At 47.8% G+C, this 17,918-nt stretch overlaps 3 protein-coding genes across 4 annotated transcripts; 2 read left to right on the top strand and 1 right to left on the bottom strand.

The window, feature by feature from the left end:
- The first annotated feature begins 31 nt into the window (after positions 1-31).
- Positions 32-7,100, top strand: erlin2 (ER lipid raft associated 2). Of its 2 annotated transcripts, none has more exons than XM_062451992.1 (12): positions 32-140; positions 908-1,015; positions 1,127-1,208; positions 1,393-1,439; positions 1,570-1,631; positions 1,974-2,099; positions 2,840-2,913; positions 3,650-3,708; positions 3,991-4,082; positions 4,211-4,300; positions 4,621-4,700; positions 5,518-7,100. In XM_062451992.1, exons 2-12 carry the CDS (start codon positions 909-911, stop codon positions 5,689-5,691), a joined length of 993 nt encoding a protein of 330 aa, XP_062307976.1. In that variant the 5' UTR covers positions 32-140; position 908; the 3' UTR covers positions 5,692-7,100. The 2 variants fall into 2 exon arrangements, with proteins under 2 accessions (XP_062307976.1, XP_062307975.1); XM_062451991.1 differs by having other exon boundaries at positions 61-150.
- Positions 7,101-7,560: 460 nt separating this feature from the next.
- Positions 7,561-10,252, top strand: ch25hl3 (cholesterol 25-hydroxylase like 3). Its single transcript, XM_062451995.1, has 2 exons — positions 7,561-8,133; positions 8,519-10,252. Exons 1-2 carry the CDS (start codon positions 7,673-7,675, stop codon positions 8,868-8,870), a joined length of 813 nt encoding a protein of 270 aa, XP_062307979.1. The 5' UTR covers positions 7,561-7,672; the 3' UTR covers positions 8,871-10,252.
- Positions 10,253-14,290: 4,038 nt separating this feature from the next.
- bmp10 (bone morphogenetic protein 10) lies at positions 14,291-17,570 on the bottom strand. Its single transcript, XM_062451982.1, has 2 exons — positions 16,218-17,570; positions 14,291-15,858 (listed from the first exon to the last, which is right to left on the bottom strand). The coding sequence occupies exons 1-2, from the start codon at positions 16,621-16,623 to the stop codon at positions 14,741-14,743; spliced, it is 1,524 nt and encodes a 507-aa protein (XP_062307966.1). The 5' UTR covers positions 16,624-17,570; the 3' UTR covers positions 14,291-14,740.
- Between the last annotated feature and the right edge of the window lie 348 nt (positions 17,571-17,918).

Here is a 17,918-nt window from a genome sequence, read left to right as displayed (position 1 = left end):
ATCTGCTGGTTAGCAATCGACTGTAAAACCATTGAGCGTAAACGTCATGATTACGTTTTACGTAAAACGCGGAAGAAAGTCTTAAAGCAGGTGTTAGTGTATAATTTCTCCGTGTATGAACACTTGGATTGATCATACAGGTAATACAGGGTCTGTTAGAACACGTATTGTTCGTTCACAAGTAGCAAATGCGAGTGATACATGTTAGTGTTAGTTTTAGCCAGCACTTCTAACGAGCTACGTTTGTTACCCTCCACTTAGGTACCGTAGGACTGATTTTCAAAAAGGAAGCTAGTTAGCTTACATGCTAGCGTCCCTTAAATGAGCCTCTTGTCTTGTTATTAAACGTTGTGTCTACAGGGTTGTTACAAACACAGTGAAGATAAGACTATCAACATACTTAGTTTTCATAAATATGACTCGTTCAAATAATACGGTTGCTATAGCCAGTTACAAAAAGCTGACAGTGAATGAATTGGACAATTCACATTTTGCGCGTTGTACAAGGTCCACGACCTCTGGCTATTATTAGCCATATATAGGCTTTGTTTCTTCTGTGTACTACGCTACTGGTTTGTGCCATTTCCCATGACGATGCGTTTATACTCAAGCGAAGATCGTATCATCGCAAAGGGTTGAGTCTTCCCTTTGGAGAAGTTACCTTTGACACCTGCCCCAATCCTCATAGAATGCGACAAGGTCAGCTCCTGCTGATGTCTTAGCTAAGCTCGTCTGAGGAGATTAACTTGCTTTTAAGATGCCAACTCGTGTCTCACACATCTGTCGCGACCAACGTTTACGTTAGTATAGGTACTCATTTGTAATCAAATTTCTAGGCAGGGTATGCAATTACAAATAGCATGCGTTAGTGGCGATCACCGTTGTAATTGTGTTCTCCACTTCCTAGGATGGCACAATGGGGTGCCATTGCCTCAATTATCTTAGCTATTGGAGGTGCAGCTCTCTTCTCCTCTGTGCACAAAATAGAAGAGGGGCACACTGGAGTTTATTACAGGTAACTTAGCATATCCTTAATTTCTACGGTTGACATTGATACTGGATTGATGTCTACTTTAATCTGTGTGTGTGTATCCGTGCGTGTGGTGTGTGTCTTTGTGTGTCACAGAGGAGGAGCTCTCCTGACCACCACCAGCAGCCCTGGCTTCCACCTAATGCTTCCCTTCATAACCAGCTTTAAGTCTGTCCAGGTAACACTGAACAACCCAAGCTACTATACCTGCGTCCTGGTAACACTGAACACCCATACTGTGCAGTATTGTACAGGTGACACTGAACACCCCAGCTGCAGTACCTCTGTACAGGTTAAGATGTTAAACACATAACAACCCTTGATTTTCGAAGTGTTTACATTTTCAACCCTTTGCCTTGTAGACCACCTTGCAGACAGACGAAGTGAAGAATGTACCATGTGGTACGAGGTAAGATTTTCCCACTTTTTACGGATTCTCTCACCTTATCTTCAACTAATTTACAATGGGTGTTGGTCGTCCTCTGACGATGGCCCACCTATGATGTACACATGCCCTAATGTTGTTTTTCTTCACCTAGCGGAGGAGTAATGATCTACTTCGACCGGATCGAGGTCGTAAACTTCTTGGTACCTGCGGCAGGTAAACAAACCTGATCAAACAAACCAAACAAACAGGATCTTCTCATATACACGAGTTGATGGGTCTCACTGAATTGACCACCTCTTGATGAAGCTGGATCTCTCCAGAAACCCTTGCAACATGACACGTTGAGTCAATCACATGAAGGAAACGAACGAAACGTAATAACTCTGATTTACAATGATAGATCGCTCGCTCCATTTCTAGACATTGGATTTTGCGCCGGTCGAAAGAACGAGTTCTGTTGTGACGGATGTGTGCACGTGGAGCGTGGGGGATGATGACCTGCTGTGTTGCACTTTCCCGTGTGGCTTAACTGGGTGTCTCCTTCCTCCCTCGCAGTGTTTGATATCGTGAAGAACTTCACTGCAGACTATGACAAGGCCCTGATCTTCAACAAGGTCCACCATGAGCTCAACCAGTTCTGCAGCGTGCACTCTCTGCAGGAGGTCTACATCGGCTTGTTTGGTAAGAAACAGCTCCGCCTGGTACCCCTCTCTGTGAACGGACTCACACTCAGTATGTTTTCAGTCACTCACTCCCCCACACATACTTTTAATCCTTTCGCCCCCTGGTCTTTCTCTTCCCCCTTATGTCCCTTTCCACCCTCCCCGCCCCTCCCTTCATGTTCCCTCCTCCCCTCTCTCATGTTCCCTCCTCCCCTCCCCTCTCTCATGTTCCCTCCTCCCCTCCCCTCTCTCATGTTCCCTCCTCCCCTCCCCTCTCTCATGTTCCCCCCTCCCCTCTCTCATGTTCCCTCCTCCCCTCCCCTCTCTCATGTTCCCCCCTCCCCTCCCCTCTCTCATGTTCCCTCCTCCCCTCCCCTCTCTCATGTTCCCTCCTCCCCTCCCCTCTCTCATGTTCCCCCCTCCCCTCTCTCATGTTCCCCCCTCCCCTCTCTCATGTTCCCTCCTCCCCTCCCCTCTCATGTTCCCCCCTCCCCTCTCTCATGTTCCCTCCTCCCCTCCCCTCTCTCATGTTCCCCCCTCCCCTCCCCTCTCTCATGTTCCCTCCTCCCCTCCCCTCTCTCATGTTCCCTCCTCCCCTCCCCTCTCTCATGTTCCCCCCTCCCCTCTCTCATGTTCCCTCCTCCCCTCCCCTCTCTCATGTTCCCCCCTCCCCTCCCCTCTCTCATGTTCCCTCCTCCCCTCCCCTCTCTCATGTTCTCGCCCTCCTCCCTCTCTCCTTCCCTGCCCATAATGCCTCAGATCAGATTGATGAGAACCTGAAGCTGACCCTCCAGGAGGACCTGACCAACATGGCTCCCGGTCTCATCATCCAGGTGGGACTCGGGAATGAGCTTGGTGGTGGTCGTCATGGTAGTAGCTGTACTGTAGAAGTAGCAGTTGTACTAATATAATGTAATAGCAGTAGTAGTTGCTGTACTGTAGCACAGTAGTTGTGCTACAGTACAGCAACAGTTCTAGCAATAGCAGTAATAGTAGCTGTATGGTAGTATTAGTTGAAGTATTAGTAACAGCAGTAGTAGCTGTACTCAAGTAACAGAGTGGAAGTGGTGGTAATAGTTGAATACGAGCGTGCTAAGAGGAACCAAGCAGATGCTAAACAAGGTCAGCTTAATGATATCTGGCACTGGAACATTCTGTCTTGCAGTAAAAAGAAAGGGAGAACTTATTCCCCCTCCTCGCATTTTCTCTTCACTTCAGTTTTACTGGTCCAGTGGAGCCATACAGACGTCAGTGGCTTAAATCCCAGAGAACAAACAAACGAAACAGCAGGCTCCCTTTAGTGTTGCTAGGAAATAATAATAGCTTGCATTCAGGACACACTGTAGATAGTTTTTTTGAGAGTTTTGTACTGTGCTGAAATCTCATTGTCTAAATTAGGGTTGCAAAGGGGCAGAAAGTTTCCAGTATTCCCGTATATTTTGCAACCCTAGTCTCAATGCTCTTTTTACATCTCCAAATCTCCCTTTAGTACCAATTTAATGATACCCCCCCTCCCTATTCCTAATCTCTGCTTTTGATGATAAATCCATCTCAGATTTCTATTTTTAGGCTGTCCGCGTTACGAAGCCCAATATTCCTGAGAGTATTCGCCGGAACTACGAGCTCATGTGAGTACAGCAGGTCACGTAATTCTCCTGGCTCCCTGCAGCGTTCTGGGTTCTGTTATGTTGGTCAGAAGGGGCCTCCGAGACAGAGGCTCTTGCTGGGAAAGTGAAGGGTTACTGTTCAATGTTTATTCAAGTCCATCTGGAAGTGTGAGAGCCTTTGGATTTACTGTTTGTATGGGCCACGTTGAAGGTCTCTTACGAAAGAAGCGTTTAACCTTTGTTTTAAACTTCCTGCTAAGAATACCGTTCTTATGAGGAGGCGTGTGTGTTCGTGTTCCGTAGGGAGAGTGAGAAGACCAAGCTGTTGATTTCTGCACAGACTCAGAAGGTTGTGGAGAAAGAGGCAGAGACCGAACGGAAGAGGGCCGTTATTGGTGAGCTGGTTTTAACGACGGCTTTAACAGACGTTCCATCACGCCCCCCTCTTAACGTTTCTTTTCAGTTGGAAGGGCAGTTATGTAAGAGACTGGCTTTGAATGAGTCTCCCTCCCTCTTCCTTCAGAGGCGGAGAAGGTGGCCCAGGTGGCAGAGATCAAGTTCTCACAGAAAGTCATGGAGAAGGAAACAGAGAAGAGGATCTCTGAAATTGACGGTACGTGTGCCTCGGTGTTAAATAACCATTTGAAATGTCTGCTTTCCGACTTCCTGGTAAAGACGATATTCTCCAGGGAACCATCTTCCTCCGTGTGGGAGAGAACTACTGCCGTGGAGTACATAAGCTTAGATGACTCCGGTGGCCTTCGCTCCTCCCCTCATCAGTTGTTTACCATTTCATGAGCCTGGCAAAAAAAAGTCCCAAATCTCTATGGACCTCTATGTCGGTCACTTTTGTCAGATTTACTGTTTTTGTCTTGGTTGTATTGGGGTACTGATGCTCTTAACTGTCTGTGACCTTTGACCTCTGGTTCACAGACAGCGCCTTCCTGGCTAGGATGAGAGCTAGGGCTGACGCAGAGTTCTACACTGCGCAGAGGCTGGCTGAAGCCAACAAGGTAGAGTTTACACACACACACACAAGGTCACACAAGTTCATTCACGCGCACGTACTATACGTACATACTGTACACACAGAGAAGACACCAGTGTTTCCTTCAGGATTTTTTTTTGTAGTGGGGGCAGGTCTGTCCGAACAACAACCCCCCCCCCCCCAACAGAATAAAGTTCACTATATTTCGGAGCAGATTAATGTAATAGTCTGCGTCTAATAACTAATGTAATATCCCACATATTTTCGTCCTATTTCCCCTAAAGCAAAAAGACACCCCTTCCACTCATAAAGTATGTTTAAATGGCATAAATACTGCCAATTAATAATTGACGTAGCAATTTATTGTAAATGGTCAGTAGCCTAGCCTATTGATTAAGGTAGGCCACTTCAGCATAATAATGCACCTAAAATACAAACATGAGCAAGGGTGTTCAGCAATCGCTATCGAATCAACAGCTACGTGCAATTTAGCTAGCAGGTGAAGAATACAAACAACGAAAATCACCAGTTAACTTAATTGAAATTTGCAAGAACTATAGACTAATACAACAACAGGCTTAAATGAACTGACAACACAAGTTATACGACTTGCAGTTCTCAAGGACGCACAGTGGCACATGTGCCCGCTCGCGGTGTGTCTGTGCTATTCTCCGACATGCACTCTAACAATCACTTCTGATAGACTGCCTTTTGTTCAGCCCTATTTCTAATACCGTGGCGGCTAAAATGTTGCCATGGCGGAAACACTGTAGACACACTACCCTTCAGCTGACCCACACAACACCCGGATCACTAACCATCCCCCATCCCTACCCCTCCAGCTGAAGCTAACTCCAGAGTATCTGCAGCTGATGAAATTCAAGGCCATTGCGGCCAACAGCAAGATCTACTTTGGGAACGAAATTCCCCAGATGTTCGTAGACTCTGGAGGCTCTTCCATCAAGGACTCGGCTGCGATGGACGTACTGGCGGAGCAGGTCCTGGACTCGGACTAGAGGAGGGACAGACAGAGGGACAGACTTCCAAGGCTGAGAAAGCTGGAGAGAAACCCCAGACAGCGACACCATCCCTGGGACGGGGCGGCCTGACAGACACCCCCTCGAGTCCTGGAAGCTCCACTCACCACAGTGTTGGGAAGAACCAGTGTTGCTGAAACCAAGGAATTATGAATGTAGTCTGCTGTGGTCTTTCTGTAGGCTGAGAAATTAAATGTTGAATTGTTGTCATTCTTTTTTTTTTTTTTTTTTTTTCTTCTTCTTTGTATTTGTATTTTATATTTTATTTCTTGCACAAGAATAATTTAGATACTGGATGGTATTGAGCACGTAAGCAAGTGTGTGATGTATGTTTTGTCAAAGCAATCTAACTAGGTAGCATTCTGTGTTTATTTTTAATTTTTAGTTCAGTTTCAGTGGACCCTAATCTGTCATACAGCCCAAGAATCTTAGAGATGTTTTTTGAACATCAAACAAGGAGGACAACTGTTGTTTGAATTATCAAGATACTTTTGACTATTCCACTAACAAATCTTTTGGAAGGTAGCCTCTTAAATTCACTCTTCTCCATGACAACCAGTGACTGCTGTTGTGTACCATGTGCTCATTCTGATTTCCTAAAAGCATGGTTGCTGGGTGACTAACACATTTAGTCACCACAGTACAGCCTCGCTGCATAACAGTGAAGACTACTTGAATGATCAAATTGGCAGCATTCAACAATACTGAATTATTTAGCGATGAGGAAATGGCGTCATTGAGTGGGATGTCGAGAGAGAACTGATAAATGCACTGTTGGAACCAATATTCTACCCGAAGGCAGTCCTGTTCCGAAACTCTATTATGTTGAGATGAATAGAACAGTTCTATGGCGGTCTCTGACTATGCCAACTCCAGCTGTACGCTCGGGTGGAACTAATGGAAGCTGAAAGTGCAGTCGGTCTGGTTTTAACTGATGTTTAAGTAACTATCAAAGGTTCCATAATAATCAATGACTGCATTTCCAGGAGATTGAGTTTGATTGTTGTCTAACTGTAACATGGACATAGAACTGTAATGTTTCAAAGGAAAACTAAGTACCAAACAAAAGTTAACTGTCAAGTGCTGCTCATTCCTGAAGAGACAAATCTCTTCCATGGTCTTACGATGATGATGATGCATGCTACTGAGATAGTTGACCAAACCTCTGTTTTGTAGCAAATAAACATATTTGGTTGAATTGCATAAAATTGCTTAAAACTGTCTTTTATGGCTTTGTAACTGCCATATTTCCATCCATTCCATTTCCATGATCACTCAGGTTGACTTGACTGATAATGACTTGAAAGGGAACTCTTTTTTGCACTCGGAATTTAATCGTTGATTGCGCAACCTTTTGTCATTTGAAATAAAGTAATTTTTGCTTTCTCTTCTGGTGGTAGGCTACTTTGATTTGGTGAAAGGCATACTGCAAGATTTAATGTAAAATAAAGAGGTTCTGTTCAATGATATGTCATCATTAAACATTTTACTTGGTTCTAAAACATCAGCTATAGGCCTATTGCCCCATGGCAACACCAAATATAAGTTATCTCTTTGATACTGTTAAGGTTAATAAATGACACGTTGAAGCCTGCTTATAGCTTTGCATTCTTTTATTAGGTGTGTCTGACATTGGTGTGCCATTTAGCCTTAGTGGCTATATCCCGCTATGTGTTTATACGCGTTTAAGACTTTTACAACAGCTGAATCATAATGTTCTCCGAGCGCTGCTTATTTATTGGAATCTTTCTTCTGCAGAGACCCTCCCACCCACCCATTGTAGTAGGCAGGGCTTACTAACAGCGTGGACAGATAAAAAGTGTTATTTAAGTTGTTATACTCTGAAATAAACGTTTTATTACTTCAAGGTGCAATTAGTTCCGTCGTTTGACCAGCGTTATCGTCATGTTATAAAGCAGGATATCCCTAACCCTAACCTGCGTTTTGCAATTAAGAGACCATGGTTGGTGCTAATGTCATGAATATAACGTTTGCCCATGGACGTTCAGATTATTTGACAGAGTACTCCAGTCTCCAGCCACTTTGGAATAACCTGAGAGGACGACAGAAGATACTCCTCTCTCCTTATTTACCCGCTGTCTTTGCTTTCCTCGTGCACCTACTTTTCTGCACACCTTTCCTGGCACTTGAGACACTGGGATGCTTCTGGCCGCGGGTCAATTCATACAAAATCACAAAGATTTCTGCACCGCAAAGCCTGCGTCGATGGTGGGATTGTTTTTTGAGGATACTACTGAAATATATTTCAACTGTTATTCCTGCAACTGCGCTCTTTCAAAGTTTGAGGACTCCAGTGTGTCCCGAGCTCGCTCCATCCTGCAATCAACTTTTCTTCGAAGTTGTCGTGAGCTTACTTTTGTTTGACATGCTATTCTTTGCATGGCATTACACCATGCACCGGTGAGTTTTTAAACTGGCAACGTTGATGTTTTACATTTTAGTGGCTTATCTTTCTGTAGGGTTTTCAATATAATAAAATAGTTTGAAACGGTGGGATATAATAAATATATATTGATGCTTGAAAATATAAACATGTTGATTCGAAACACCTCGAAAATATCTAGGTCTATAGTGCACAGTATAATATAGTCAGTATTTAGTAGGAATAGGATATTCAATATTGTAGTGGAAGAGTTGGGTGCTTTCCCAAAACTAACTTTCATGTGATGCTAAACCCAAAATACATATACTTCAAAAAACAACATCCAAAAATGTATGGTAGCACTCATTAACTTTGATGAAATAAGAACAGGGACCGTGCCTGAACCTGTTTTCTGGTCCCTAGAGTACCCTGTCTGTATCGATGGGTCCATTATGTTCACCACCAAAACCGGACTCCCTTTGCCCTGGCGGCCCAGGACGCCAGCCCAGCCGAGCTCCTCTCCCTGCTCATCCTGGCCCTGGTTAGTGCTCACCTGGTGGGCTGCCACCCACTCAGCGAGGCCCTGTTCCACCTCCTCAACACCTGGCTGGCCGTGGAGGACCACTGTGACTACGACCTTCCCTGGGCCTTCCACAAGCTGCTACCCTGCATGGGGGGGGCCCCCTTCCACCAAATCCACCACCACAAGTACAGGGGAAACTATGCCCCCTACTTCGTACACTGGGATTGGCTGTGTGGGACCAGGATCACCTAGCCTGGAAACCGACCCATCTATAAGATCCTGGTTTCTTTGCTCTGTCAGAAAGTTGTGGACACCCATTCAAACATACCTTCGGCATGAAAAGTGCAGAGCTGATCCCAACCGTTTATCTGATATGGGGAAGGTTGAACTGGATAAACCAACTAGATGGTGTTTTGTTTCTCTGATTGGTCGTATCAAATTCTATTTAACTGCACCCAAAAACTAATTTTGCCCTGTGCCCCTTTACAACACCCCTTGATTAAAGAATGAACTGAGAGGACCCCCAGCTATAAAATGAGACTTTGTTCTGTGGCGTGTTTGGAAATGCCAGGGTCAAACACACATTAAACACATTTAGCATTTGATCTGAGAAGCGCTTATGATGGTCAGTTGAACTGTTGTTTGTCTGAAGAACACTTTTCATATCTATTGCATCTATCTAACACAACTACTAGCTCACCTCACCAACGGGTACTTTCGGTTTAGTGGCACCATGGCAACAGGAGCTCCTCTCTGGCTCCACCAATCCTTGAAAAATATACCTGAGCACCTGGCACCTGCACTGTGGAATTTTCCCCAAATACCTAATTTCATAATCTCATAATAGTTTATTACCCACTCTTACTGCAATTGTTGGTACATGTATGCATGTTTGGGAGAGAGATGAAGGAAGGGAAAGATATGTCTAACAAATAGCACTGCGACTACAGATGTCTCCTGTTCTGTCAAAGTTGAAGGTTTTACTAGCAGTGACTGGGATTTTGAGTCAGTTTCTTTGTCTGGGAATACGCAGTGTCATCGACCACAGGGATGTTTTCATGGGCCAAACTCAAACCAGATGTTTTAGAAGTCTTGACGAAATCCAGGAGTTGGTATTATTCTGCCTTAACCTCAAACTCATGCTTTGGTTGTTTATTTGCAATTAAAATCCAATCATCTTAGTGATTGTGAGAAGTCAACGATGAGAAAGAGTTTCGGGCAACCTTCCATGCACATCCGAATCTTCCTGGGGCCGTATCAGTTCCACTTGGGCTCCAAACCACAGGAGCGTTGGTCACATAAATCACACAGATGTTGTGGTGTTTCAAAGAGAAAGATCGAAGAGGTGAAAGTTGCTCAAGCCTGCTATACTTCATGTGACTACCATGGGAACTGTAGAACACAGACTTACACACCAACCTGGCTCAGTTGCACAGACTGTTTACGTCCAACTGTTTGAACATAACATTTCATTTAATCCATTGATTCAGTTATGATACAGCACTTTTGTTACATTTGTACTTGTTATAACTTGTGTGTAGGGGTGTACATTTCAGGAGGACTACTGTCAACTTGTGAGATGGGTGTATTTTGTCCTGTTGTCCTTACAAATAATGAACAATAGTTTCAGCTTATGTTTGTGGTCAAGGTCATTTTTGTTTCACACTCTTCTGCAGCAGTTATTCCTCTCTACGTCAAGACAATCACTCAAGTTAATGTTTTCTGCCGCATGCAACGTTAACAGCTGTATTCCATTATGGGCTCCCTTCAATGATTTCTGCGATCGACTCCCACTGAAATTCCTCAAAAAGCCCTGCTGGGTTCCTTAAAACCGTGCTTTTTTGGTGCTGAATGGAGATAATTGTTTAGTCGTCTGATGTGTTTTCAATATGGGTGGCTTTTGAGAAGCGCTTTGATTGCCAAGCAACATAGAACATTGTGAATGTGACTATTGCAGTAGTTCTTAACCCCGTCCTCAGGGAACCCCTGTCCTGCATGTTTTAGATCAGTGGTTCTCAACCCTGTCCTGCATGTTTTAGATGTTTCCCTGCTCCAACACACCTGATTCAAATAAATGGATCGTTATCTAGCTCTGTAGAGGTAACGAACATGCATTTGAATCAAGTGTGTTGGAGCCAAGAAACATCAAAAGCATGCAGGACAGGGGTTCCCTGAGGACCAGGGTTAAGAACCACTGCTCTATTGTGTACTGACTCCAGAGAATCCTTGTGGCACCACTAGAGGTCATCTAACTCACATCTTTCAGACGTCTATAACTATACTGTACTCTCTCACACTATCGCTGTCTCTCTCTACCTCTATCACATACACACACAGAAAGTTCCCCATTCACGCTCAAGCAAAAGTGGTCACCATTGTCTGTGCTAATTACCGTTTGTGTGACAGCAGCACATATACATTTTTATACCCCATGTTCATACTGTCATAACATACTGAAACAAGGTAGGTCAGTAGCGTGTGTGTGTCCGCCACCACAGCTTGTGAATGAGCCGTGCGCGGCAGCGTGATGTTTATTCCTGCCAAGGTGCGGCCTCCCCCTTTAACGACTCTGGAGAACTTCGACACACGTAGCTTCGCCACGTAGCTCGGACGCGAGAGTGACCTCAGCACAACATCCTCCGGACCCTCGTCTCGGGCTCACATGCCCGCCCGTTATCTCTGGGAATCGGCGGAGGACGAGCTGAATAGAGGCAGCACCCTCCGTCGTACGCCTATCCTCCCATGTCCTTATTACAGGCAATTAGGAGGCTTCCGCCCATGTAAATACAAATACGAATGTTCCTCACGTTCGTTTTCGCCCTCAGCCTCTCAGAAGAGAAGGGAAGAGTGCCTTAGCATCTTGATCCCTTTAATCATACCCTCCGTTTCTTTATCTGCGATACGCCTTTTCATGTCTTTTATCCGTTCTTCTCCAGAGGTCGTTTTCCCAGAAACAGAGAAGGGATCATCTGGAAGCTCGTAAACAGCCCACGTAGGCCTACACATGCTGTTGCACACTCAAAGTGCAACGGCTGCTATTGCATAATGCACATTTGCAAATTGCTCCCAGATTGTGCATGAAACCACCCATGCCTATACACAAACAGTCAGACCGGGACTTTTGTTGCAGATTTAACCCAGTGTGAGGAGAGAGATATGTTGTTATGCATTCATAAGTTATCAGTTTTACAAAGACTTCCCATTTCAACATATTTCATGAACCCCAGCCAGAGGCTGACAGTGGCCAGACCTGTATTTCTTCAGTCGTTCTATAAATATTCAATTAGCGATCCTACATGCTAATCCTGGTATGCTAGCCTGTTGACATCTAGTAATTGGCCGGGGTCCTTGCCCTCTGCTCCACAGCCATTTTTAGATGACCTGCACTTTCATCTGACATGAGAAGTCAGTTCTTGCTTCCCACTGTGCTTGTTTTCCAAACGTCTTAGTGCACTTGTTATTAGTGTGACATTGCCAAATTCTAGCGTATTTGGCTTTGACAGGACTGCATGATACTGTAGTTTCTGTACAACAGTGTGAGTAGTCTTTTCAGGAAAGCCAGTCACCACATTCCTCGTAACTTACAGTAATTTCAAGTAACCCATGAACACAATACTTGTAATGAAAGTATTTTTTAGTAGTTTCAAGTAAATAGGACTCCCTTTTTTGTGGGAAAGTCCCAGACCGGCCGCAATGCTGGCCCCCGCTCCTCTTGCTCAGGAAAGCAAAGCACTACTCGCGGTTTCCTCCCCCTCCTTTCCTTCGTAACCCCCCTCGGTGTGTTGACATTGTGGACACAAGCCCCCTCAGAGAAGAGAGAGAGGGGGGGGGGGGGGGGGGGGCACCGTCATGCCCTCCAACCCCCCCCCCCCCCCCCCCCCCCACCAGACATATGCCAGTGTGTACAGTACACGTTATCTGGTTTCTCTAGGAGTTGTCTCCCATATTTTCTACTGTGCTAGTTCAGTAAAAATACAAGCAAGCCGGTGAACACACGACAAGACACATGTAGCTTTCTCGTTTAGAGCTTAGTCGTTTATTTACTGTACATGCCCTTGGTCTGCGTCGGTACATTCTCCGTGAAAAAAAGGTCAGCCAGACAGAGGCACGTTCTTAAAAACACAGATAGCGCCGGAAGCACGTTTTTCAGCACGTCTCTGCCCTTCGCAAAGCAAACACAGCCCTGCAGCGAAACTCTTGTTTTCCACAGCCCCGCATGTGTCTGTGGATCGTCAGAGTGTGTGTCCATCAGTCAGACCCATCCATTGTGTTCATTAGCCGGGCTTCCAGTCTGTTTCCCATGGTTCTTATGTTTGCCTGATGTGTGTAAACCACAGCCTGTGTGCTGATACGGCAGCCCTCCTGTCCCCATCATGCATCCCGCTGCCTGCCCCCTTCCCAGCATAATTGGGAGCAAAAGCTGTCATCTGTATAGTGCTGGGGAGTCAGGTGGCTGAGCGGTTAGGGAATCGGGCTAGTAATCAGAAGGTTGCCAGTTTGATTCCCGGCTGTGACAAATGACGTTGTGTCCTTGGGCAAGGCACTTCACCCTACTTGCCTCGGGGGGAATGTCCCTGTACTTACTGTAAGTCGCTCTGGATAAGAGCGTCTGTTAAATGACTAAATGTAAATGTAGTGCTTGGGAAGAGCGAACCGCAGACACAGATGATTCAGTCTATATGGATTCATGTGGAAAAAAAAGGATTTATGTTACACGCAAATGAGTGATCGTGAAGCTGTCTAAATGCCCATGGTTTTTCTTGCTAGGCCAAACTCAACGACACAAACAGGGGAGAATGGATGGCAATCACCTCAGTATCAATGTGACTGTCAACAATGTGTGTATATCCTCGTTATACCATTGTACATATTCATCTATTTACCATGGTAAAAATCAATAAATTAGTAAATAAATAGTTTTAAAATAACTTGAGCAGCAGAGGTCTGTCTGTGTTACATAGTTTAAAAAACAAAGGAACAGGCGCCCACAGTGTGTCTCATGTCCGCACTCATGTCTCATGTCAGGGAGACTCTGAATGACGAGATGCACAGTTTCTCCTCTTATTCACACTTCCGGCTTGAGAGCTGTCCAAACAGAGAACTGGACTTTGCGATTGAAAGATGAGAAAAGGAGAGTGGGACGGAGGTGGGGGAGGAATGGAGGTACTGTAGGACAGAGAGTTCAGCCAGTTTGGTCAGGAATTTGGACAGCTCTCTTCCCTATACCCCCCGGCCTAACCCCGCCCCCCCCCCCCCCCCACTGTCCCCCCACCCTTCCCAACCCCCCCGAAGGGCGTCCACTCCTCCAGACCTGAGTGGCAGCACACATGCTTCTCGGCTCCAACACCTTCTTATCGCCGCGGAGAGAGGGGGAGCGGAGGACAGCGGGAGAGGCTCGCATGGCATGTGACCGCGGCTGAAGTGGGAAGGGGCGGGGAGGGGGAGAGAGATAACCCCGGGAGGGGGGGTTGGGGGGTGAGGGGGGGGCGCAAAGCCAGGAGATCCAATCGGCACGCTGGCCGCCCTTAGGAGGCCTGGTTCTGAGGCAGCCCAAGTGAAGAGCAGATTGCCGGGCGCTGCATGCTCAGGGCTCAGCGCTGGAGGTCTGGGAGGTGACGGAGGAGGAGGGGAGGAGGGGAGGAAGACGTGAGTCTGAGGATCAGTGTCGAAGCAGGAGAGCCCCCGCTCCCACAAGGTCCAGACAGGCCTGTCAGCTCCCAGCACTCGGCAGGTTCACAGCTCCTTTTCTCCCGTGAAACAAAGAGAAAATACAAACGGGCCGGCACAGATTGTACAAAGGGGATATCACAAACTAAACTTGAATGCGTTCACAAACAGCTGGCACGTTCCAGCAGCATTGTCAATCTCCGTCCTTTAGTTCCATGTCCCACAGCCACATCTCCTACCATCAGTTCCTTCCAGAAGTTCCTCTCAGTCCTCTCACCAGATTCAGGTCGCGGCGACTCTGCAAAGTCTTCAGACGAAAGATAAAACAGCCCCATCTCTCCTCCGCTCGTCCTTCGCTTCTCGTCTCCGTCCCGATGAGTCCTTCCCTCTTCCCGCAGGAAGACGCCCGCGACCGCCTTCTCTCCCCCTCCGCAGACGTGGGGGGGGGGCGTGGCCTATCTGCAGCCGCACTCCGCCACCACCATCCCGTCGTACTTGTACTTGTAGGTGACCACGCCGGTGTCGTCCAGGTAGAGGAGGGAGATGGGCTCCAGCTTGGTGGGCACGCAGCACGCCCTCGCCACCTTCTGAGGGCTCTTCATGCTGACCAGCGTCTGCACAATGGCGTGCTTGGTGGGCGTGACGTGCTTGGTGAGCGGGTAGGTGCACACGCCGTTGCACTCGAAGGCCTCGTAGCCGGCCGGGGCCAGGATCCAGCTGTCCCAGCCGATGTCCTTGAAGTCGACGTAGAGCGGCTGCTTTTTGCACTGGTTGCCCTTGGCGTTGCGGCGGATCCGGGTGGCCGTGTCGTAGATGAGGTTGGAGCGCATCTGGATGAGGGACTCTTCGTCGTCCGAGTCCTCCTCGTCGTCCTCCCGCGGCCGGCCCGGTTGCCCCCACAGCCCGTTGAGGCCCAGGTCCTCCTGGAACACTGCCTCCGACGTCTCCTGGACGATCATCTCGTTCAGCTCGCGCTTGTCCTCGCGGTGGTCTCCGCTCTGGTCGTCGGAGAAGACGATCATGAGGGGTTTGTGTTTGTCCTCCAGGCCGGATTCGATCTCCATGTCTCCTCTGGGCCCCCGCTCTCCTCCTCCACCGCCGCCTCCCCCCTCGGATGCGGGGCGACCGGCGTCCTCGGAGCCCAGGTTGGCGATGTGGACCTCCAGCCTGTGGGTGGCGCCGTGCTCGGACCTGCGCCAGTGCTGGGCAGCGGCGGTCAGGTCGAACGCCTCCCAGCCGTTGTCTGTCTCGTAGACCTGCCGCGAGGCCAACTCCACGAGCTCCGCCCCATCTCCTCCTCCTGCTCCTCCTCCTGCTCCTCCTCCTGCTCCTCCTCCTCCGCCCCCCCGGCGGGCCTCCGCCTCGCCGGTCTTGTTGTCGTCCGCGTCCCGCCGTTCCACCTCGTAGACCGTGACCTTGCGGTCCACGCCATCGTAGAGGTCACGGTCGGTCTGGACCAACGTGTAGAGGCGCAGCTGGGCGGCCGTGATGCGTTCGTGGTGGGGGACGGAGATGTTGAAGAGGAGGGGGTGGATCCTCATGCCCTGGGCTCCGATGCTGCAGGGAGACGAGGCTGCAGGAGAGACAGGAACACTGTGATCTAACGCTCCAGATAAAACGTGATGCCTCGTGTTATGAACGTCCATAACATTTTTACTGTTCACTTCAATACAAGTAATGAAATGCTTGTGTGTTTTGATGTATACCAGCTGACATATAAAATATTTCCTATATCTGGAAAGATTTTCTAATATTTCCAGTATTTTCTTGCAGTAGAAATGTGATAATAATTAATATAATTAAGCATGCACAAGAACAATATTATTCTCACGTTTAACTCATTATTTGGATACGTTTCTATTGAATTCCCTATAAAAACGTGCTTGCATTCACGTCGGCAACGGCCTATTACACAGTGAACCAGTTTCCTACCTTCGTTTTTGAAGCTGCGTATGATGTTGGCGGTGGGCATGGCTGTGCGATCGTTGGCAAAGCGGTTGTACAGCTCCATCATGAACTCAGGGGGCTCCACACGGGCAGAGCCAGAGCCCAGGGCTGGGGGCCCCAGGCCGGACAGGTTGAAGGTGCTTAAGAACTGGCCCCTCAGGCTCTCTAGGAGGCTCTGCATGTCAGCGTTACTGTCCTGCTCCAGGAGAGAGGGGTCCAGCACCCCACCGTGCCCATCCCCCAGTCCTGGGGCCGGGCGATGCCTCTGAGGGGTGAGGGAGATGGGGCTGCCCTGGCCAGAGAGGCCCCCCCCCAGGAGGAGAACCAGGAGGGGGAGCAGGGGTGTGAGGGTCTGGGTGAAAGACAACCCGGAGACCCTAAAGTCTGCCATGGAGAGGGCTGTATATCCACAAGGACTGTCCAACAAGGACCCCGGTGACGCAGTCTAATCTAATCTCGCAATCCTTAATCCAAAGGTTGGAGACGAACGTGTCGATGATCCGCTGGTTGTTGGTGGTTAACCCTGGGTGTGCTGCTGCTGGCTCCAGGAGCTGGAGGAGCGATCAGGAGGTCCGTGTTCCTCTCACTGTGTGTGGTGGCCCCTCACACAGATGATCTGCTCCCGGTCCGGTTCTTACGACCTTTATCCTCAAACACACCTTTTGATGTCGGTTTTCTCAACAGTCGGTGTTCCGGATGAAGGGTGGTTGTGGCGTTGCTTCACCCGACATTGCATAGGCATCTCTTAGGTAGCTTCTCTCTGTGTCTCCCTCTCCCTTGCATTCTCTCTCTCTCTCTCTCTCTCTCTCTCTCTCTCTCTCTCTCTCTCTCTCTCTCTCTCTCTCTCTCTCTCTCGCTCTCTCTCTCTCTCTCTCTCCCTTATCTATGATATGGTAGCCTCTGCATTTCTCAGGGCTCGTGTTGTCCCTGTGTGTGTGTGTGTGTGTGTGTGGTGTGTCGTTATCTCACAACTTCCTTAATGAGGACTTTGTAAACAATGTCCTGTAGCTTCTTCCTTGTGGAAGCGATATTTTGTTTGGGTGGGAACCACGGCGATGGTCTTCTTCTTCTTCTGTTTATTTGTTTGGTAAATGGTGGAAGTGAACTGACAGGAGTCCGCTCCATTGAACATTTCTGTTTGACAAAATATGTATAAGGTCTGCTGATCTTCAATATGTCTGTGTGATTGTGTCTGGGCAGAGGAAATGGAAATGTAATGAGGTGTGAGACCCAATCAGAAGGACTTCAAGATATCAGGGCCGGCTGGCTCTCTGTAAAACATTTAGAACAACTTATGAAGAGGACAAAACCATTTCCCAATGCCTAGTTTTTCACGAATAAGCTTATAAGAGTTTACAGTTTGAGAGCACAGAGACAGAGTGTGATGAGAGGGAAACACAGAGACGAACACAGATCTTTGTTGTGTGTAAAATGATCCACAGTAGCAACAATATTCTCATTACCCCCCCACCACCACCACCACCACCGACACCACCACCACCACCACACCCTTACATCCCTTGTCCTCTCTCAAGTGCCCTCCACCAAAGTGGACTTCCTCTTTTGGTACTGTAAGCTGCGGCCGCACACGAACATCAGGGAGGGTCAGGAACGGGTTATCTGGAACCCCCAGAGGCTCCAGGGTGGCTCAGAGGACCCCAGGATGACGACACAGGACGTGCGTCT

The sequence above is a fragment of the Osmerus eperlanus genome, chromosome 25, assembly GCF_963692335.1.
Source record: "Osmerus eperlanus chromosome 25, fOsmEpe2.1, whole genome shotgun sequence".
NCBI classification, from domain to species: Eukaryota; Metazoa; Chordata; class Actinopteri; order Osmeriformes; family Osmeridae; genus Osmerus; species Osmerus eperlanus.
This window is presented reverse-complemented; position numbering and strand designations above follow the sequence as displayed.